The sequence below is a fragment of the Protopterus annectens genome, chromosome 1.part0 (genome assembly GCF_019279795.1).
Source record: "Protopterus annectens isolate FY-2018-M chromosome 1.part0, PAN1.0, whole genome shotgun sequence".
NCBI lineage: Eukaryota > Metazoa > Chordata > Ceratodontiformes > Protopteridae > Protopterus > Protopterus annectens.
In genome coordinates, this window is record NC_056725.1 from 53,672,912 (window position 1) to 53,696,606 (window position 23,695).

A 23,695-nucleotide genomic window follows, 5' to 3' on the forward strand; every position below is an offset into this window, starting at 1 on the left:
AACCACATTTGCAATTGCATCTGAATGGTATGCAGTAAAAATTAAACACCAAAGCGCTATATAATTCACAAAAGTCAGCATATACTACTATCTACCTGGAAGAATCCAGGTATGGAGTAGGTCTAAAAATGAGATCCCTCAGCATTGCTTCTGATTTTCATACTTGTGAAATATGGAGTATTCTGTGTATACAGAGTGACATGAAGTATGGCTACAACTGCAGACTAAACTAACCAAAAGTGTACCAGATGCATCCAATTCTGTGCATACACACTGAGTTTAAATGGGGCTACAAATACAGACAAAACTCACCATAAGTGTGGCAGATGCATCCAATTCTGTGCATACACACTGAGTTAAAATGGGGCTACAAATACAGACAAAACTCACCAAAAGTGTGGCAGATGCATCCAATATCCCTCTAACACTGGTGCTGTATTCAGCAGAGCAGCTTATGCTATTAGATGTTCTGATTACAGTAACGAAGTGTAGCAGCCACACCAGAATGTATTCCACACATGGTTAAAAGTTCCATGCACCACGAGTGGTAGCTAATGCAGTAAAATATTGTGTTGTTTGTATGGATGACTGCTTCTCATCCATCATGACAGTGGATGCTGAAGTAACCTTTAAGAACTTGTCCTAGACATGACTGTGGAATGTTCAATGTCAGTAGCACACCACTACCTTCTTTGCCACGCCACCTGCCCACATATGACACAGCATGAAAAAAATAAATAGAACTACATGTGCTACACACAACTGTGTGCCTAGCCTACAGGTGACTGATAAAGGACAGAGATGAATTTACCTAGTTGGTGGGCAGATCCCACAGAAACTTATCAGTGTGATGTATGGCAGAATAGCCCTGCCATGATTCAATTGCTGAGGGCAAGAGAATGTGGTGCTGGGTAATACACAGTCACTGTACCCATTAGTCTGATACCGTGTTGTGGCAGGCAGCAAGCATACTGACAAACACACATGCACATAAACATTGACACACAGCTGGGCTTGACTGCAGAACACTACTCACTGCAACACTGCAACTTAGTACATGGACTGTACATACAAGATGTGTGCTGCAGCCCCCCCCCCCCACATGCATTCTAACTTTAGGGATGTCGACATTTCTGAAATGTACCAATGTCAAGACAACATACAAACCACTCTACACACACTCAATTTGTGCATCTGTGCATACTGTTTGTAAAGCCACCTGCCCATCACTGCTGTTGAAAAAATAGTTTCCTCCCTGTACAGCAGTATCAATCACCTGTGAAAAAAGCATTTTTGCCATAATTTTTCCGCATTTTCCATCACATGATTTATACTACACTAAATACATCAAGTGAAATCATTTGCTTCAAGCAAAGCAAGATATTAACAAGAAAATATAATAGATCAGAGAAAATAAATCATCCAAACAGAACATTAATAATTTATTCTGACCTCACAAACTGTGGTGAAAGTAGGTATCCAAACTGAAATGTAAGATAGCTTGTGTTGTACCTAATATATTAAATATGAGCCAAATGACAACATCTAAAATGTGTATTAATAACTTGCAGTATGCCTGCTGGTGGAAAATACCAATCCTCTCATGTTGGGACTACATGAATGCCCGAGCAACGGCACATCTGCTAGCAGTTCAGATTCATGTCTTCCCAATGTGGCACACTTTTTTTGCAAGTCCTATCACCACAGCTCATTCTAATGAATATCTTAACATGCCAATATACTATAATACCTTAATGTTTTAGACTTGAATATTAACAACTGACCCATATGGAAGGCTAAAACAAATATTCTCTTATCTAGATTGTCGTGCAATGAAGGCAAGTAAAGGTATATTTCAAACATCCCCAATGATCACTTTTATTAAATTGTCTCTAACAGATGTTTCTGTGAGAAGTCAAAATAAAAAACATAATATTAAATATCATATATTATACAAGGTGGGAAAAGCCTGTATTGTGGTATAGGATAAGACCTGTAGAATATGGCATATAATTCCAAACTTCACAGGTAGCAGTAGGCAGGATGTTCACTGCCTGAATCCATTAAACAGCAAAGGTCAGGACGTTCAAGCAATGAATCCATCTTCACTGCAATCTTCCATTCAAGTGACAGATAAAACTGAACTATTCAGTGCTGATTGAAGTCAGGCTTAATAAAGGTAACTCCTGAAGGTTACAGAACACTGTCAAGAAATACTGACTGTCACATGTCAGGAATAATAGCTACAATGTGCTATAAATAAAAAGAAAAAAATGAATCTGACCATAGAAGCAAAATATGTCTGATTTAATACTAAAAGAATAAAAGGAAACAAAGACTGTTTTAAAATGATGCAACTTCCAAAATAAATAATACTGCATGGTATAAAGAATATCAAGATAACACGTATGCTTTTGGGATTCATGGGGATTAATCATGCCTAGTTTAAAATTTGAAGAACAGAGCGTCACCATTAAAATCATGCCATGCTTGAAATGTGGAATCCCATGGTACACCTGATTCAGGTACAGTACACTGCTTAATTTTACTGCAAGACCAATCCACATAGTGCACAGGAAGCTTATAACACAGCCTCTTCATCATAAATAACTGAACTGTATCAAACATGGCCATATCGCTTCACCATCACAAGGAGACAAGAAACAGAACAGTTTGCTAGTGACATACTGCATTGTAAAATGTTTTATAACATTTATGCTCTTTATCAAACACGTTAGAGTTGATGAGAACGGGCCTCACATGAATAGAACAGGCAGACAATACCTGTTTCACCATTCATTACATGCCCAGTTAGAAATATTAGAAAGCAACACAATAAAACCAGATGAGAAAGGGTAATCAGCATGTGCAGTTAGTTTTGTAACCAGCAGCAAATCATAGTTATGGTCAGTGAAGCATGTGAAAGCTAAATAAAGAAGTCATGTGTATGATGATCTCTTCTGTGACCTCACAATGGTGGAGGAACAGGACATGTGATGTCACAAAGGTGGACAAATGGACAGTAGCTCCCCTATACGCCATAAATCTAGTAGTCATACTGTCTGCATTTGCACCTGAAATAACAGCATAGTAACCATTACCCCTGGTAGAGAAACATGCCTTTCTTTTGTAAGGCAATACTCTTTGGTAAATGAATAAAAGCTAATAGGGGGCTCAACTGCATATGTTTATGGATGACCTAACAGTGCTGGGAGCTCATATGATTTTTTTTTTAACCCATGTGTTATTACAGTTATTACACATGTACAAGTAGAGGAATATACAAAAGGTCACACTGTGTTCTAAAGAGTTTGTAGTGGTCAGAAAATATTTACATTAAGGTGACCATCTGCTGCTTCCATGCAAAAAGACTATCTTATCTTATCTAAAACCGAACTGCAGACCATTGCAAATCAAGCAAGTAGAGCGTTCATCAAATTCAGTTTGGGTCTGCAGATCTCAGTAACCTCAGCTCCCATACTAAAAGGAAAACACTAAATCAGGAAGCAAAAGGAGATGCTTTGTCTTTTCTACAACAATCAGTTAACCATTCAATTTTATGTTACCTCTCAAATGTCCTTGATTTTGATGACTGTCCCTGAATTTACCTCATATATTTGCCCCTTCTTTAATTTCTCTGAATCTTTTGGGTTTCTAATATCATGACAGGAATGGACCCCATTCCTAAGTCAGAGTACGATTAAAGTTAATGAAATTAGAATTGTTTTAACCTGTGATGTCAGACAAAAGTGCTCTTCGCAGCACCCGCGATGTGCCCAGTAATGACTCCTTTTCTAATTCATATGGAGTTACGTGTATTGATAGCTTATTTAAATATGATGGTAGACTCTTTTTTATAAGACCCGTTGCTCCTACTACAATTGGAACTATCTGAGTATCCTTTTTCCACATTGCTCTTGTTTCTGCTTGCAGATCTCTCTCTGTATGCAGGACATTGTAATCACTGGGTGTGGCAATTTCAATGCTGTTCTTGTCTTCTTTTCTTGGACTACTATATCTGGTTTTCTAGCATCTATCTTTTGAACTGTTGGTAATGGATGATCCCATGTGATGAAGACTTGATCATTTTCTATGATGCTTTGTGGCTCATGTTTCCAGTGCTTCTCAGCCACTTCAAAACCATAATGTTTGCACAATTCCCAGTGCAACAGTCTCACCACACTATTGTGCCTTTCAGTGTACGGGCCCTCTGCCATTAGTATATCACAACCAGCAACGAGGGGTGCGACTGTTTCCAGTTCGGTTTTACAAAACCAAAATTTATCTGTTTCTCCCACATGTTCAATGGACTTTGTAAACTAGTGTGTACATAGCCCACTGTCTTGGGCTGCTAATATTAACCTTTCATCTCTTGGTTTGAATTTGCCTTTCCTTAACTATTCCTGCTTTCATTCCTGATCAACATGAGGTTCTTCCAGAAGTTTTCTATACTTGCCACCATATTTATGATTTTTCCACATTTCTTGCCTTTTCATCTGGTCCTTCACCTTATATTCTTTCTTTTGTTTTTTTGGCACATTCAGTTGCTGCCTGATTTTTATCTACTTCTGGTTTGATTTCCATTCCTGCTTGACGGCAATATGCTTCTATTAGGTTAAGCATAGAAGTCATCTTAGATTTATTCTTCTCATGTTTCAAAACTTTCACTATGTTTGGGTCTCTTGAGGTCAGGAGATATGTGTGAAGTCCCACGATTGCAGATCTGTACATGTAATCAGTTTCAAGGAGGCCCATCATTCCTTCAGAACAGGGAATATATAATCTTGGTATGCACTGATTTTTATAGATCATCTGGTGAGCATGAAGCATGTTTTGGTAAATTTCTGAGTATTACATTCAGTCAATAATAGCACTCATTAGTGCTAAATACCTCTTATCGTTCTGCAAAACTCATATTGAAGCAAAACTTGTTGCTCTATTAATTTTTAAGTGAGTTAGAGCAATATTTAAAAACTGCCCTGATTATAGTCATTTGCCCCCCTTATTTTGGATTTGTGTGAATTCTTAAGCAAATGAAGAAAGTATGACTTTCATATGATCAACGTTAGACCATTTCACACACACCTGTGTTCAGGAACTCACTTCTCTTCATAACACACGTTTCAGAAAACTAACAATGTAATTCATAATCCTTCATTCTGCTCATTAAAATTGGGACAGTTCCTTTTTTAGTGAAGTAAACACTTAATAAACATGTGCATTATTATAATGTTCAAAGTTTACGAAAGCCAAGCTAATCAGTCAGGATACTTACATGTTGCAATTAGAAAGTAAAATATAAATTCTAAATACAAATGCTCTGTTCATAATGACCATTCATTTAATTCAGTCATTCCCCATTTACCTGTTTTATCTCATTCAGAATTATTAGGAACGGTTTTAACATGGGTCGAGATAGGTGTTCACTGTTATTGCCGAACTACAAACCTCTCCCCTATCTCGACCCATGTTAAAATCCATTCCTAGGTTGGGTTTTGGTGTTCGACATTACCGTTTTTGAATTTCTGTGTTTGACAAAAGTGCAGTCGACAGAGTTCGCTTAGAAAATATGATAGTAAACCGATATATGCATGTGTGTGTGTGTGTGTGTGTGTGTGTGTGTGTGTGTGTCATATTTCCACTTTCTGGTTGGCATTGCTTTTTTTTTTTTTTTTTTTTCAGTTTCTTGTTGTTGTCCTTCATGTCCATTTCCAGAAATAAACAGGTACTCTGCATCTTTCATAGGTTCATAGGTAGGTACTAGGCTACCGGCCCAAGGGCCTATGTAAGCCTAGCCAACAAGGTTCCCTGGCTTATGCCACCCAAGAAAGTTATTTTCCTGTGCCACTGTTGAGCAGAGAGACAGAAGTGATCCCCGGGGTGTACTTCCTATTTCCCATCCACTCATCAAGATTTTTCTTGAAGAGTGCTAATGAAGAACTTTGCTTGACATAGATGGGTAGCCTGTTCCAAAGTATGGGAAGTCTCTAGGACAGGAATCTATCCCTCCAGCATGTCCTGTTTATTGTGGTGACAAGGTTTAGGTCCGTAGAGCATGTAGCTCGGAGGGACTGGGATTTCTTTAGGTGTAGCATGTCCAACAGCTCTGGGTTTGACATAGCTTTATATGTTAGGCAGAGATAACCTCGGAGTAGGCGATATGCTACGGAGTAAAGCTGGAGTTTTTTGAGGTGGTCAGTGTAGGGCATTTGTTTGAGGCCAGTAATCCTCTTTGTGAGGTACTTCTGTGGCCTTTCCAGCTGCTGCAGATGTCTTGTGAGGTACATTCCAAAAGGGGTGTTGTACTCTATAATGGGTCTAATGAGTGTAGAGTAGAGGGGAACAATTACCTCTTTTTTTCCTGGATGAGAATCCTTTTATGATGAGGTGTGCCATGTAGAAGGACTTCCTGACTACTGCGGTGATGTGACTATCAAAGGAGAGACTACTGTCCACCTGGGTCCCAAGGTCTCATCACACATTTGGTGTTCAGTAGATTGCTGCCTATGTGGTAGCTCATGGGTACATAGTTTTTACCAAAGGGGATGACACTGCATTTTTTAGCATTGAGCTTGGGGCCATGGCTCTGACACCAGGCAGCTGTCTCAGCGAGGGCCTTCTGTAGGATGTCCACATAATTTGGGGACTTGACTATAGCTCCTAGTTTGCAGTCATCTGTGAACTTTGCTAGCCAGAGGCCTTCTGTGTTAGCCTGTACTTCAGAGAAGTAGATACCAAACAGAAGAGGTCCCAGGACCCTGTGGTACTCCACTTGTCACTGGTTTGAGGTCAGATTTGGAGTCTGCAACTTTTACAGTGTGGGTTCTGTCAGTGAGCCAGTTGGCAACCCATCTTGTGATGTAGGGATTTATACCTAGTTTAGTGAGTTTAGCTATAATTCCAGAATGGGGGATGGTGTAGAAAGCCTTGGGGAGGTCAAGATAGGCTGTGTGAACCACCTTACCCTCATCTATGGCTTTGGTGACTGCCTCAAAGAAGTCGATCAGGTTCAGAAGGCATGATCTGCCTTTCACAAACCCGAACTGGGTGGGATCCAGAGTTTAGAGGTTACCAATGTCTTTGTTTATGAGTTCCATGATGATACATTCCATGGCCTTGCAGACCAGGCTTGTCAGGCTAATAGGTCGATAGTTCCCGGGATCAGTGGTGGCTCCCCCTTTGTGGAGTGGGATAACTGTTGCTGTGTGCCATTCAGTGGGCACAAAGCCTGATGTGAGGCTATTATATATCATGGTACTTAAGTGGGGAGCCAGTTCATTCTGAAATTCGTGTAAAACGCAGCCTGGGATGTTGTCCAGTCCCAAGGATGTTCTGTTTTTGGCTTTAGAGAGTGCAGCTTTTACCTAAGTAGTTGTGATTACAGGGACTCTGCATTCTTCCTGTGTAGATATGGGCCCTTTAGGGAGTGAGGGGGGGGGGGTAAAGTTAGCACTGAACCTATCTGCCAGGATGTTGGCAATATCAGTTGGTTCTGTAATTTTCATGCCTTTGTGCTGTAACTCAGAGCAGATCTGGGTGTTGCCATTGAGAATCTTGACATAGCTATAGAATGCTTTGTGGTTGCCCTTAGAATTAGTGGCAATTTTATTTTTGTAGCTAGCTTTGGAGGATCTTACAAGGGATCTCAGCTTCTTACTGAGGCTGACCAGGGAGCTCCTCCACTCATGGGATTTTACTCTCTTTTGCAACCATTTCTTCCTTCTGTTGTACAGTTTGTTTATGGCAGGGGACCACCAGATTGGCTTCCTTTTTTTGGAGGATAGCGTCTTGGTTTTGTTTGGGATAGCACGATCAATGCACTTGTGTAAGTGCTTATAGAGTGCATTTGTGTAGGATTCAGCAATTGTAACTGTATTGTCCATCTGCATGGGTGTCATGAAGTTCACAACTTCTGTCTTAAGAAGCATGAAGTTGGCTTTGGAGAAATTTTTTACCGTGGTTTCCTTAATGAGGGGGTTGGGGGCGGGGGGTGGGATGTGGATATCAAGAGTGATTAGCTTATAGTCGGATCGGACCAACGAGGAGTTGACTTCAGGTGTGGAACACTGGTCACTCATGTTGGTAATGACTAGGGCTAGGATATTGTTGCCTTTGGTGGGGGTGTGGATAAGTTGATCCAGGGCATTGGAGTTTAAGAATTCCAGAAAGCATTGAGCTAAGGAGTTGGTACACGAGTAGTTTTCCCAGTTAATGGTGGGGTAGTTGAAGTCGCCCATTATTAGGGTGTTTGGTTGAACCCTAACATTTTCCAGCACATCAAGAAAAGAGGAGTGGGAATCCAGGGGCATGGTGGGGGAAAAAGCCAGCAGTCCCAGGTCTTGAACCCAGGACTTTCTACAGTAAAGTCAGAGAACATATCACTACACCATCTGAGCTTCAATTAACATTATCTTGACATGAAAACTGTTATAGCATTTCTTCCTCTGATTTAGTATTCTACCACAGCACACATTAAAAACATTTACTTTCTGATGTCTCTGTGGTTACCTACCAGTTATTGACTTGTAGAATTGTTAGCCCTGTGTCTTGTGCTAACTGTTTTTTCTGTTCTTCTGATGGGTATGGGTGCTAAAAAAGAAAGAAAACGCACTTTGGATTATAGTTTTACCACTTCCTATGAAATCAAAGAAGAAAGCAAAATGGTACTAAACATCAGAGAAGTATCATGGAGAGTCTAATAAAAAGCTTACTTCCAAGAACAGAAACCACACATTTTATTACAAAGTGAACATCAAATTCTGTTGGCATAAGAACATTTCTAACAAATATACCACTGAACGTGAAAGGAAAACTTGACACCAGACACACCACAAAATCTATATAACCAGCTTGGAATACTGCTTCACTGATTATTCAAAAATGTTTGAACTCTCATAGACTGATAATTCTCAGAGAAGTTAACAATTTCGCAACTGTAATGATGTAGGAGTAAACATATTATTTTACTGTAAATCCTGATATAAAATATCAGTAAGTGAGTTTTGTTTCAGCCAACATTACAGCTACTGTTTAACATGCATAGACTCCCTGCCCTCACATTTCGTACTCATTTACATTAAACATATAAGTTTAAATTATGTGTTACTTGGAATGTTAATTTACCTAGTAGGTAGTTAGGGAGGGATATAAGGGAATGGGACTGAGTCAGTGGTTCTTAACAGCCATCACTTGGCATTTTTCTGAGTCAAAACTTTAATGTAAAAGACAAAGGACTCGTGTAAATATCCACTTTGTTTACACATATACACATATACATTGTATGCTGGATGACACGACAAGCATAAAACTTTCAAACTTGCACCACATATTCCTGCACACTTCCCTTTCAGAATTTTGATCTTCGTATTAAGCCATGCCCCTTCCTTGGGGTTCCTTTTACTGACAAATCCCATGGTACTCTAACCACCACACTCTGCCTTTCCAAATTAATTGTGTTTCACTGGGATCACATTGTGTGTTCATGGGCTCTAAGTGCAATCTACTTAACTGCAAAATTTAATTGTAATTACAGGGAAATACATACTTCCTTCAAACTTCTATATTCCAGAATATTCTTACGTCTGTAGGGTTTAGCAATGTAGGATTTGATAGTGGGGATGAGATAATGTAGTCCCCCAAAATGGAGTATACCCTTGCAAAAATGCATTAAATATTTTACAGTTACTTTCACAATTCACTGTTACTTGTGTTTATTTCCACTTGGAACTTCCCCAGTCATAAGACATCCATTTCAAGCTACCTAAATTGGATGGAATTTATTGAGTTGAAAGACTGATCATGTGACCACCTCGATGTGCCAGATACATTCAAGTTTTTATTATATTTATGCACAATTGCTTTCCTCTTCTTCTATACTTTATTCTCATCCTGCGTCTTCAAATATAAGGTCTTATGCAGTAACAAACCTTGTTGCTGTTTTCCTGTTAAGGACTATATCACTAGGTTCATGTCTTTTCTGAGGTTTACTTCCCAAACTAGTTGTGATACTATAGATAATGTTAGATAAGGTTGTTGACTACCAGGTAGTTTGCCTTGTTTTCCCTACAGGAGACACCTCCTTGCTGCATGCTAAAAATTAATTCACTATACCACTATTTTCTAACATAACTGTCATGCATTGAGAACCACAGAATAATGTTCTTAATTATACATTTTTGGGACTTCACAACTATATACCCTTATCTTGATTATGTAGTACCAAAAAGGAAAACAAAATACATTCAGGGTTTTCTGATTATTTAGCTGCAAGAACTGCAGTCCATGCAGGGATGACTGTTGAATTTGTTTTAATTGACACAGACAGTTTTTGAAAAACATTATATGAGTGCCCATTGTTAAATGATGTTTTGGGTGTCATATTCATTACCTTGGATATTAGATCTTTCTTTACTATCATTCCCACTAAAGACAGAATAGATAAAGTACTGTTTTCTTGCTACTTCTAGCACTTTAATAACACCCAAAATCAATCTAATATGCTTGCTATTGCAAATGATTTTAGAAAATACATTATAAATGTAATCCACTAGATGGCAACCAACTGTCTATGTAATGTTGTATAATGCAGAGAGTGAACACAACTCGAACAAGGAATACAAAGTATTTATTAATGAAAACTACACTTTAGAATTCTCCAATAACTGGTTAGGCGCTTTCATCTGCATATGCAGACTTCTTCAGAACAATTCAAACTTAACATACGTTCCATTTTAAAAACTTTTTGGCGCCAAAGCAGCCATCAATTCAATATTTAAAGTGCTAGTATAACAATTACAAAGAATGTTTGTTACTATATAACATTACCTAGAAAACTCATAACAATGTTTTCAAAAAATTTAATTCATTTGAATAATTGCAACCAACCTAAAATATGTGAGTCTACCTTATACAATTTTTGTTCTATAAATATTGTTTTTAAAAAAAAAAAAAAAAAAATATATATATATATATATATATATATATATATATATATATATATAAATGTTAAAAAGTCTTTTAAAAAGCTTATTAATAATAATAAATAATATGATATGCATATAAATTATACCAACTTTAAATAACTTTAAATTATGTAAAAAACATTTTACAACACTTGCAAGAAGGGTTTAATGGTAACATAATCATTAATTCCTGGCTCCTTAGTGGCATCTGTCAAAATTTGCCACACACTCTCTCTTTTCCCTAGGAGCGCTTTGTAGTTACCTCCACGTGGTGATATATTCACTTGATCAGTTATGGAAAACTTAAATACATGTTTCCCCATATCTATTAATATGTCGATACAGTGCACTATTCATATTCTTGACCCTAATTTTATATAGATGGTCGTATATTCGCTTTCTGAATTGCCTTTTGGTCTTTCCAATATAAAATGAAGAGCATGACATACACTTTGCCATGTAAATAACATTCTTGTTGTTACAATTACCCACTCTGAATTTAACATATGTCTTAGTAACATCATTCAGTCTACATCTGATTTTAGAAAATTACATTTGTTATTTATTATTTTTAAGTTAAATTATGTTTGTGTAAAACTGACATAAGGCTGGGCACTTCATGTGCAAGTAGTTATGCAAATATTGCAATAGTTCAACAGAAGAATGAACATGTGCTTTCATAACATGAGCATAGGCTTCTCTAGTATTCTAGATTTGTAGATGACATCTTTTAATATGGCAAGGCCAAGCTGATGTTTTCCATAGTTTTGTAAATGTACTTAATAGCAGTACATACTATTTTTGCTCTGAAATGAATTATGAATTATTCTTAGACTATGACTATTTTTTGGATCTGCAAATTAGAAGGGATTATGTGGTGGGGAACTGACATACCTCACTACATAAAAAAAGAATACAGAAAGATTACCAATTTACTTAGGAGTAGCACGCACCAATCACACATTTATAAAACTATAACAAAAGGTCATTTAACCACAGATGATACTGCTGCTAGGGACATTAGACAACATGATTACCAATTTCACTTCACAGAGGCATGACACAGATTATTTACAAGAAGTCGCCATGGCAATTACATCATCTGGGCCATCTTATGCTGCTCCATATTTTAGACTATAATACACTGTTAATAGGAGGATTAAGCAATTTAATTTAAGAATGCCTTTAACTTTTTCTGATAATGTTAATGCCATTTGCTGCATTATTATAATCACTGGGATATTTTAACAGTGATTGAATAAGTAGATAAAACTGTAGGTCCAGTTCTTAAGGTTTTCTTTATGGACACTATAGGTTTGGAAAGACAATTATGTTATGGCACCAAAAGTATACCTCTAAAATCTATGTAACGTGGAAGCCATCCCTGCAGGAGCTGCAACTGTTACAGCTGTATTAATTCTAAAATTAAATTCAAATGTTTCATCACTGGGAAGTTATATTTTACTGATATATGTGGCGACTGTACAAATAGGCATTTAGTCTACATGGCTGCTTGTAAACAGTGTCATGTATTTTATGTTGACAAAAACCTATAAGGCATTTAAGGAGAGAATTAGTGAACACATTTATAATATGATGAAATTAACAGAAATAATGTTGTGGTTAAACATGCTATGAAAGAGTATACATCACAAATTCTATTTTTTAGTTTTACAGTTAGTTACAGATTCAAACAGAGGAGGCAATGTCATTAATTATACTGCCGATTGCGAATACAGATGGATTACTGAGGTAATGCCAGCTGCTTGTTCTGCATTAAATGTTTTTTATTTTTTAAAACAATGACCATGAATAAGGTAGTGAAGATATAGTTGTATTCTTTTATACTATTTTTGTCACTTGACTAATTTGCTGAAGTTGTATTCATTTGACATGTTACTATTTAAATACTTTAAAATGTATAAGTTTAAAAACTGAAAAAATATCTACTGGGCATAAAAGCACCTTTTTATATAGATATATTCAAGTGTTTATTTACTGTGGTTTATAGGTGTTTTTGTATCTTACCCTAATATTGGATCCTAGTCCCCAACAGTAAGATTTGGTACTTTAGAATCTGAACCCTGCTTCTTTTGTTTTCTAGTATATTTCAGTGTCCTCTAAATCTCTGTGCCTTGCCTCATTGTCTTCTCATTCAGAACAACTGACCTTCCTCAGACATTGCCTTACAAAGCTTTTTTTATATGCTCTTTTTACAGCATAGGTGCCTTCTTTGAAGGGTGGGCATCGGGCCGGCAACTCGGCACTGTAAAAATCCACTGCCAATCATTAGCAGACCAGAGTTCCACTGTGGCAACCCCTAACTGGGAAAACCCGAAATACATTACTACTATAGTCACTGTAGTGGACTTGTTTCCAGATCCTTGAAACATACCATTGGTTGTAACACTTATTTCTGAGCTAACTTTCTCATTACCTTAAACACTAACCTTTACTTTCTAGTTATTAACCAATCTCTGATCCAATTCACATTTTGACTCACCATCAGTCTGTTGTAATATTTCTCAGTCCTGTATATTAAACAATGTATAACACACACACACACACACACACACACACACACACACACACACACACACACACACACACACACTCACTCTGCCAAGAACCATTCTTCAGGTGCTCTCTCTCTCTCTCTCTCTCTCTCTCCTTTGATCTGTAAGTCAGTGACTAAATAAAACAAATTAGCCAAATTTGATCAAATGACCTGTCCAAAACTGTGTTATGTGTGGTAAGGCTGTAAACTGAATTCAGAATATTTAACAATATTTTTCTATATCAAATTATAAAATATTCCAGGTACTTAAGCTTTGCCATTTTGCATACTTGCCAGGTGCTTATATTCTCTGTTACCAGTTACATGTAGGATAGATTAGGGGCTTTACAGGTCAGTAGTGTATTTCCTCAGATGAACTACACAATATCTTTTTGTGAAGCAGTTGGTTTCTTTTGAATTAAACCAAAGCTGCCACATGCTGAATGCTGATTTCAAAAATCTGGCTAAAGTTTGCCTTATTCATCATTAGTGGTAACTGCAATTAAAGGAATTTTCCTTCTGTCTAGACCCAGGCTATAGTGATTAGGGTTACCACCTGTCCCACTTTGTGAGGGACAGTCCCTCTTTGGGCAGTTGTGTCCTGACAAAAAATTGTAAAAATGACAAATGTCCTGAGATTTTAGGATAAAATTATTTCCTATATTTTATGTAATAGTTGCATAAAACAGTTATGCTGTATCTGAAATACCTACATGTTATAAGAAATAGAATAAGAAACTAAAATGCTACAAGAATAAGCTTTTATTTAGGCAAAAAAGTTAAATTATATCCTTTGTACTGGCCGTGGGTATGTGTTGGCCTGTAAAATCTGATGTTTGTACCAAAAATGTCCCACTTTGGCCTTTTGAAAAGGTAGCAACCCTAACTGTAATAAGTATGTGGAGTAGGGGACACAGCCTTTCCAAAACATTAGTTATTTAAGTTACTTAAATCCATTTGTCCTCATTCAGAAAGTTTTTAGCATTATTTTATGCCTTAATTGTATACATTTTTCAGCTTTGAAAATGTTTTTGCTTAACATTTGTTATGGCCCTGTAGTTTGCATTACTTTAAACCTGAGCTAATAGAGCTGTTGAAACAAAATATTTCAAATATTTATAGGCAGCAAGAATTTAACTGATTGGAATTATTGAAACAATATCATCAAATCAGGCAATGAAATAACACATCAGAAGTTTGTCAATATGAGGCTTCTAATTTCTGTAGATTATCAAATTTATATCACCAGAATGTTATTTTTTATCTGTCAGATTATTAACGAGGAGCAGAAAAAGAGTCCTATACCCATTATAGGATGAAATCCAGGTTCATAGTTACTATAATTACTAAATAATTTCAACATTTAATTTGTTAAAACCTGTTTCAGACTCTAGTGAAGCAATGTGCATTAATTATGAATAAAAAGCAGTCCTTCTGCTATAAATAGTATATAAAAATAAAGCATTTGTTCAGCTATTTCTTAACAAATCAGGGAACACAAACTGAAAGTCATACTACAAACATGAAAAACATTTGGGTTACATTTTTTTAAAGATAGAGTTTTTTTTTTCTTCTTTTTCTCTCTCTGTTTCTTTTTTAGTTTGCATAAAACATTACTATAATGCCAAGACTGACAGAGATGCATCTCAAAACATTATCTCTGTCAACAGAAAAGCACTCTGCATATTTTTAGGCACTCCTGTGTGGTTTCCCAGGAAGTATAGAGGATCAGTGGTGCCAGAAGGCTTGAAAAATTACATATTACTACTCGACTTTGAAAAGACGGTTCTCATCTTTTTCTGTTAGTTGTGTAACAGATGGTGAAAAACACAAAGATGTGCTCTGTTTAAGAGCCAGAGGTTATGGAAGGAGCTCTTAATAAAAGGCCAAAGTTTCATGGCCTCCTAGCTACTTATCTGACAGGCCTGTGATAGATGAGGCTAGTGCCTTCATTTGGGTCATGCTGAGACCCCTGTCATAGTTATCTGACAGCAGTGAGATAGATGATGGCTCCTTCTGATAGCTAGACCTTAGAAAACTCTAGAAAAAATAAAAGCTAGACAGCTGCCACCAAGAAGCTGCCATCCAGAGTAGAAATTCAAACCATTAAAATAGTTATGCCTAAGATGAAGGTCAAAACCTAGAGATCTTTTCTGTGGTGTGTGGTCAGTTTGTAAACTGGAACTGTCATTACACATGTTACACAACAGTGTTATCAAATTTGCAATGTCTAGATTTGTGTATAAGGCACAAATTATTTCAGATTTATACATTCTTAACCCCTTCTTCACTTACTTTAGAAAAACAAATACTTTTAAGAAGTAACAGAATAATTCACCTTCTGCATTACTATAGCATTATCACTTGTGCTAATACCTAGTTTGGGCTATAATTTATGGTTACAAATGGGTCAACTCAGTGGTACAGAAATAAAACTGGTATCGTGCACCCCATTATCTTGGGAGACATGTATCTTTTGCACCTCTCCTGCCATCAGGTGCCATTTTCTGGTACTGCAGAAGTAAGGAACAAAGCAGGCCATATTATTTTTATGAACACTCTTGACCTTTCATCACCAAAATCTATATCATGATATATAAGACTGGGGCAAGATCTGTGTCAAGACATCAGACATGAAACTAGAAACAGAAACATTATGATGAGCACAAGTATTTACATTATTTGTAATATACTGACCATCACTTATAAACATGAATTTATGACAGCAAATATCAATGGGCAAAGTATAACCTTTCTTTCTCCCTGTAGTGCCCACTTTTTATTAAGGAAATTAATGTAACATATCTTATAATGTGTGACACTTGTGAGGTATATAGTACCATCATATGCTTAGATCATACATCCTTGACAAAAATGAATGAAAGCAAAATATAACCTAATGCAAGATCCACCTACCTTCTGGCTATCTTTGTTCCTTTGCTGTAAACATCAGTAATCTTAATTACTGAGAAAATTACTGAGCTGTGACAAGTTTTGTAACAACAACAACAAAGAGTAGAAGAGAATTCGATGGTACAAAATGCCCTGTAACGTTATTGTTACTTTCCTAATACACAACAACAAATATGTCTTATGGCACCTTGAAATTGTCATAACTGTCTAAACCTGACTGAGGTAGACCTTTCATTTTGCAATGTCTTAGTTCACATCTGTTATAATTTACAGACATAAAACAATGTTTCTGTTTTCCTTTTTCAACAATATGTTATGGGTAACACTCAAGAAATGGACTAAAAACTTCCTTGTAGCAGTCCTCACAAAAACAATACAAAAAAAAGAAATCAAAAATGACTGTTGTTAGATTTTGTTTTGTTAGAAATGACTTCATATTGGATGGATGAAGCACCAATCATTTGTTCAGTATTGTTTAATAATTTCGTACAGTCTTTTAAGTCAAATAACGAGCATTTTTTTCTATGTGAATTGACTTTCGTAATAACTTTTCCACTGATATTTAAAATGTAGCCTCATTTCAGATACTAAACTGACAATTTTTAATTTATTGAAAGTCACATTGACTGTTACAATAAGCAATCCCGAGCTCTTCTCACTATGCTGCATTGATAATTTTATGTACAAATAACCTATTTCCTTATTAAGTTTCCTCCATCTACCCATAGGCATTTTGGTAATTAGTTGTCCACACAGAACTTGGCTATATTTTAAACAATCTTTGTAGAAAGCTAAGTCTCATTCAGGCACAGATAGAGAGAATGTGAAATGGAGTACAAACGGTATGACTGGCAGATGACTTTGGACGCTCATAAGCCACCTATACTGAATACAAGTGTTTCTTTTAAATGATTTCTTAAAAGAAAAACAATTAGGAAAAAAGTAGTGTTTTATAAATGAATCTTTGGTTTATAGAATAAATTGGATTCTTTATTCAGGTTTTAATTAGTTATTGTATTAATGATGTGAGTAATATATTATAAAATATTCTTTAAAGTTAATTTTAATCAGGCTGATGAAGTCTTTTGTTGATGATGTAAAAGGCAAAACCACTAATCAGTTAATGTTATTCCACATTTTAGCCTGGCAGTTCTTTATTTTCTACTTTTTGCAGTCAGTTTTTCATTTTGTTATATGTGTTGTGTACTAACAACAACCCAGACAGTTTGAAGTTCCTCACTGCAGAATATCTCAAACTGAGTATGAGGGAGTGCTTATGACTCCCCAGAACTGTCACTTAGAGCTTCCAGCAAAAAAAAAGGAATTTTATTCACCCAGAGTCTTGCACTGCAACCCAAAACTGCTAACATCATACCATATATCTATTTATATATCTATATGTATATATATCAATGTATCTATCTACTTAAAAATAGATATAGACAAATTTTAATTTTATTTTAATTTTATTTTATGGAAAAGAGGACTATAAAAGTTATCAAAGCATCATATATGCTATCTAATCAGCTATGGTAAGACAGTCACTACATTTTACTAAGAGGTTTGACTATAAAGCCATGCACTGTTACAGTAATAAGTCTTTAGCTTACAAATTGCCATACAACAACAGAGTTTGTGATTAACTTACTGTACGCCTTCTTACATTATATGTCAGCAACGTGAAATAATCATCTTCAACTCACATCAGTTGCTACCCCTTCTACCACTTTTCTCCCTGCCCCCCTTCCACCACTCTGACTGAACACATTGTTTTTATAATATCTATGCACAACATTTTCTTCAATTGTAGAACATCTGTTCCAGGTTCGAGGATAATCTTTATTCGTGATTTATATTGTACCTCACATTCACTTTGATCTTTGCTTGCCTACACCTAGTTATTTATTACTGACAAAACTTATTAAAAATGCACATGCGTTACAATCAGTATAATAAGTGTGCCTACCACTGTGTGTGTGTGTGTGTGTGTGTGTGTGTGTGTGTGTGTGTGTGTGTGTGTGTGTGTGTGATCAGTATGTGTACATATCCATTTATATATACATGTGTGTGTGTGTCTATATCTATCAAGATAGATGCATACATACATACATATATAAACGCAAACATATATTATTTGTCCTCATCTTGAATATGGATATGGAATATGATAAAAACAGAACACTAAAATGTTTTTCTGAATATAATTAACAAACATTCTCCCAGAGCCAAATATATTTATAATACTTGCTAAAAATAAATGTTTACACACTACACTCCCAATACTTAGATACTGGCCCTCTATACAATGCCTTACCCATCTAAAACAATTCTCATAAAAAACAACACTAGATTATTCAAAAAAGTGATAGAAAAATAAATAAACTGAAATGCAGACCATATTTCCAATTCATTACAATATCAGATAGTAATTTTCCACATTACACACAAAGACCGACCTCACAAAAAGAAAAACATCTCACCTAAATTAACCAACAGCAAACATTTTTTTCATATAACAGAGAAATATAAAAAATAAAAAGCAATACATTAAAATACTAACTACAATGTATCAATTGTTAAACTACATTACTGGCAAAACAAGCAACTTTAGCTATATAAACTATCTAAAAATAAACTAAACTAAAAATACCCAGTAATAATTATAATACCATTTGAATATAATTAATCCAAACAAAACCCTCACTAAAGTAGTATAGCGCATTAAACAAATAACTATTGCCTCAAAAATAAGACGATTTTATTTCACCTCACAATAAAAGAGCAAAGTAAATCAAGAGATACTACATTCATACAAATCTACTCAAACTAAATGAAGATTTATTCAATAGAAACTTACGTAAGACTTAAGCAAATAACACAGGCCTCTAAATTCAAAAAGAGACACTAACATAAGCAAGACATAGAAAATGGATGGATTCCGGTATGTGTAATACTTTAAATACCTTGTACTGTAGCACTAGGGAACATATGTCATGCTTTCATCTCACATACCAGACTTCCATGTGTTCCCTAAATATAGAGATAAATATTTATGTATGTACATATATATATATATATATATATATATATATATATATATATATAGGACAAAGAAAGCTAACCAGATTGCTAGATACCTGTGTATCAAACGTGTTCCATGTGGAAAAACTTCTGTAGGCCACCTGGACCTCACACTCGCTCTCAGATCCCTCCACCCTCAGAGACACTAAAAAACATCTATGACCATCTTGAAAAGTCATTTAGTAGGGGGAAAAAAACTGTTACACACAGAAGTGCTCCTGGAACAAAAAACAGCCTAGAAATTCAGTAAAACAAAACATCAAATACCAGAAATACACTCAAACTTGAATACATGGTTTTGTCTACATAAAATATAATAATAAAAATGAAACTGAACAAACACAAATTAGTATTGTGACACACATTTAGCACAATTTACAGTAATAAAAGCAACAAAAACTCAAACTTAAGTACATTATCTGAGCAGAAACAGTAAAAGACATCCAATAAGATAATAATTGTTTTGTGTCTTTCAGCTTTACCCAGTCAGGGGTCGCCACAGCGGAACTCTGGTCCGCTAATGATTGGCAGTAAATTTTTACGTGCTGAGTTGCTGGCCCTGACACACAGCCTTCAGTGAAGGTACGCCCATTCACGCATGTCTCCACACAGAAGACGCTCTAGCTGAGAATCGAACAGGACAACGTCTTACTGTGAGGCGACAATTCTACCGCAGCACCACCACCACAGTTATATCCAATAAGATAATAATAACAATAAAAATCATCATCATCACTTCTTCAAGAAAGTGAAACTTTAAACCCCACAAACAAAAAATGAAGACTGTTGGAAGAGATGTGAAGTGAATAACGTGAAGGGAAAACAGTCATCACTACAGCAACAGAAAGCATCCACTCTATCCTAGGAGTCAAATTACATAGAATATAAAAACTGCCAGGTGTTTCTTGACCTAAGAAAGATGTAAATCTGAAAATACAGTACATAAAACTAAAATACTGCATGAATCAAAGCAAAGGACTTTCTTTCACTACCTCAACCTCTGTTAATGTGGTGGACCTATTAATAGACATTAAAATGTTTGTTAGAAACATTGGTTTAAAGTTGTTGTTTGGGAAACAGAATGACAATGCAATGGTTGGGCATAGGAAACCCTCCACGTTTATACCACCCATTAATCCATTGTTGGAAGCCTTTGAGAAGGCTTGTGAGAAAGACCTACTTAAGGTTTTTGAAGTAGAAAAAGCAAATGTTAGAAGTTAATTCTTTAACATGACCAACAGTGAGTCAGAAGCCCTTAAAACTTTACAAATGTATGTACATATTGTTATTAGACCGGCTGACAAGGGTGGTGCTGTAGTTATTTTGGATAAGGTATATTATGAAGAAACTATGAATGAAATGCTTAGTGACATTAATACCTATTAGGAACTGAACACTAATCAATTGAATAAACTCACTGGAGATGTGCATGGAGAATTATATGATTTACTCATGTCAAACATCATCAACAATGAACTGTATAATTATTTCCTTATAGAGACACCACTAGTACCTACGTTTAGGGGTTTGCCCAAAGTACACAAGGACATGATGCACCCACCTTTAAGACCTATAGTATGCAGCAGAGGCTGGTTAACAGAAACATTGTCAGTGTATGTAGAGAAATGTCTGAGACCTATAGTAGAGAACACTATTACTATTATTAGAGATACACAACATTTTTTAGAGACTTTGTCAGATTACACATATAATGATGATAATGTTTTTGATTGCTATCTAGTTACATTAGATGTTACCTCTTTATTTACTAGTATTCCTAACAATATAGGCCTAGAATATGTGAGGCTGTTCCTAATTAGTAAAAATACTCCCAGAGAAGAGGTTATTATAATTGCCAAACTATTAGAAATTATATTCAGCCGTAATGCTTTTACTTGCGGAAATAAATACTACTTACAAGTTAATGGAGTGGCAATGGGGACACCATGTGCCAACTCGTATGCGAATATTGTAATGGCCTACTGGGAACACACCTATGCAATGAACAACATGGTGTTTAGTGAGAATATTAGGTATTATAAACAGTTTGTGGATTATGTCTTTTTAATATGGAAAAGCAGTTTAGAGAGTTTGACAGTTTTTCTTATGGCACCACTAGTTTTCTTAAGTTTACAGCTAAGTTCTCTAAGGAAGAGATTGATTTTCTTGATGTCTCTATTATTATGAGCACAGAGGAGATTCAGACACAACTATACAGGAAGAGTTGTAGAAAGAATACATTACTATATAGGAGTAGTATGCATCCTCCTCATGTTTATCAAAATATAGTAAAAGGACAAGGGCTAAGAGTATCTAGGTTAACCAGCCACAACGGAACTTTTGATAGGACTATAAATAAACTCAAATATGAGTTTAAGGAGAGAGGATCTAAAGACAGAGAGAGTGCAGGAGTATTAGACACTATATCTATGGTCAGACAGGATAGGGGCAAACCCTTCTTTAAACAAGGTGGACATCATTCATATAGAAGAGATACCAGTAATCAGACACAGAGGCTTACTATTCCCTGCACTAACAATAAGAAAATCAATGAGGTTATTAGTAAGCACTGGACCATTCTGACTATGGATGAAACAGTGTTACAAATAGTAGGGGAACGACCAAGATACTCTTATAGGAATACTAAATTACGTAAAAGAATACTTTGCTATGAGGATAATAATAAAGGTACAGTGCAGTCAGACAGGCAAGGCACTTTTGCCTGACGGAGTTATAATCACTGTAAGTTCATGAAGAATGATAACACCTTTAAACATCCTGATACCGAGAAGCTGTATAGTTTTAAATATTACGTTGATTGTAAATCCAGGAATTTGGTTTATTTAGCCCAGTGTTCGAAATGTGAATCTTTTTATATTGGAAAGACCAATAGAATATTAAGGGAGAGAGTAAGAGAACACTTGTACGCCATAAGACGAGAAGATGAGCATAATGCCTTAGTGCGGCTGACTATCAGCAATGATTTAAGTCATAAATTTAGTTTTATGGCCATAGAGCTTATTAGGACCAGTACTAGACTAGGAAATATAAAGAACTATACTGAAAAGGAGGAAAATAAATGGATCCTGAGGTATCAGGCAGATAAGGGACATGGCCTTAATGAAAAAGTAAGCTTGAAACCTTTTCTGAAAGACTGGTCAATCGCTGAATCTTCACTTGGTTTCACAGTATTAGTTATAGTTTTCAGTAGGGGACATTACACCTTAGTTTATTGCTATTTATTCCACAAATCACTTACGTCTTTATAGGCTGCCATGCTTGCTTATAAGAGTAGTGTTCTTGGTTATCTTATACATACATGTTGTCTTGTGGTGATGGTTTGGTGTCTTTTAATATAGTGTTACATAAATAGTTTAGTTATGATTGTGTTTACCCATATTAGCATTATCAAGCATTATTATGCAGGTATAGAGTGTTTTTATTAGTAAATTATTCATACATTCTATATCTTTTATATGTATATTTTAGAGCATTGTATTTATAGTGTTTTTGATATATTTTATATATTTTATACATTTTAAGTCTATATTTATATACATATACCTGGATATATAGCTATGTATACCACTTTAAATTTTTAATTGTAGGCAATTATGGGTCAGGTGATGCATAAAGAGTTATTTAAATGGCAATTTGCTTTTAAAATTTCATTAAGTCTGAAGAAGCGTTCTGTGTAACATGAAAGTGTTTACTGTTCTACTTTCAATAAAGAGTTTCGTTGAGTATTCGAGCCAGTAGTGTGCCTTTGTGTTTATGCTCCATATCTCTTAAAACATAATCACAAAACAAAACTGCACAAGCCTTGCCAATGACTATCCCTTCTGGAGATTTCTCTTGTGACACTTGTTCTTCTTGTGCTTACATTTATAGGTCCAAGGTTTTTGCATCCCAGAATAAGCATAAAAAAACTTGTTACATGTACCAGTGCATAGGTGATTTAGTTAGTAACATATGTTTATGGTACTTTTTATGCTGACCAAAATTATTGTCATTTTAAGCAAAGGTATTCATTACATTTAAGTGATCTCTTTTATCACATTATAACCAGTTATATAACTCTGTCTATGGCCCCTTTAGAATAAGCAAAATACCTTAATCAGTTAGAAAAATTATCCATCAAACCATATGTCTTTCTAACAGGTGAGTTCAAATATCCACACAG

At 35.7% G+C, this 23,695-nt stretch overlaps 1 protein-coding gene across 6 annotated transcripts in view; it reads right to left on the reverse strand.

Moving 5' to 3' along the window:
* LOC122811202 (homeobox protein meis3-like) overlaps window positions 1-23,695 on the reverse strand; it is a 524,011-nt gene that overhangs the window by 64,986 nt on the left and 435,330 nt on the right. For all 6 annotated transcript variants that reach the window (XM_044083008.1, XM_044082923.1, XM_044083256.1 and 3 more), the window contains one exon: window positions 8,513-8,589. In XM_044083008.1, the coding sequence (XP_043938943.1) occupies window positions 8,513-8,589 (77 nt within the window). The remainder of the gene's footprint in view (window positions 1-8,512; window positions 8,590-23,695) is intronic.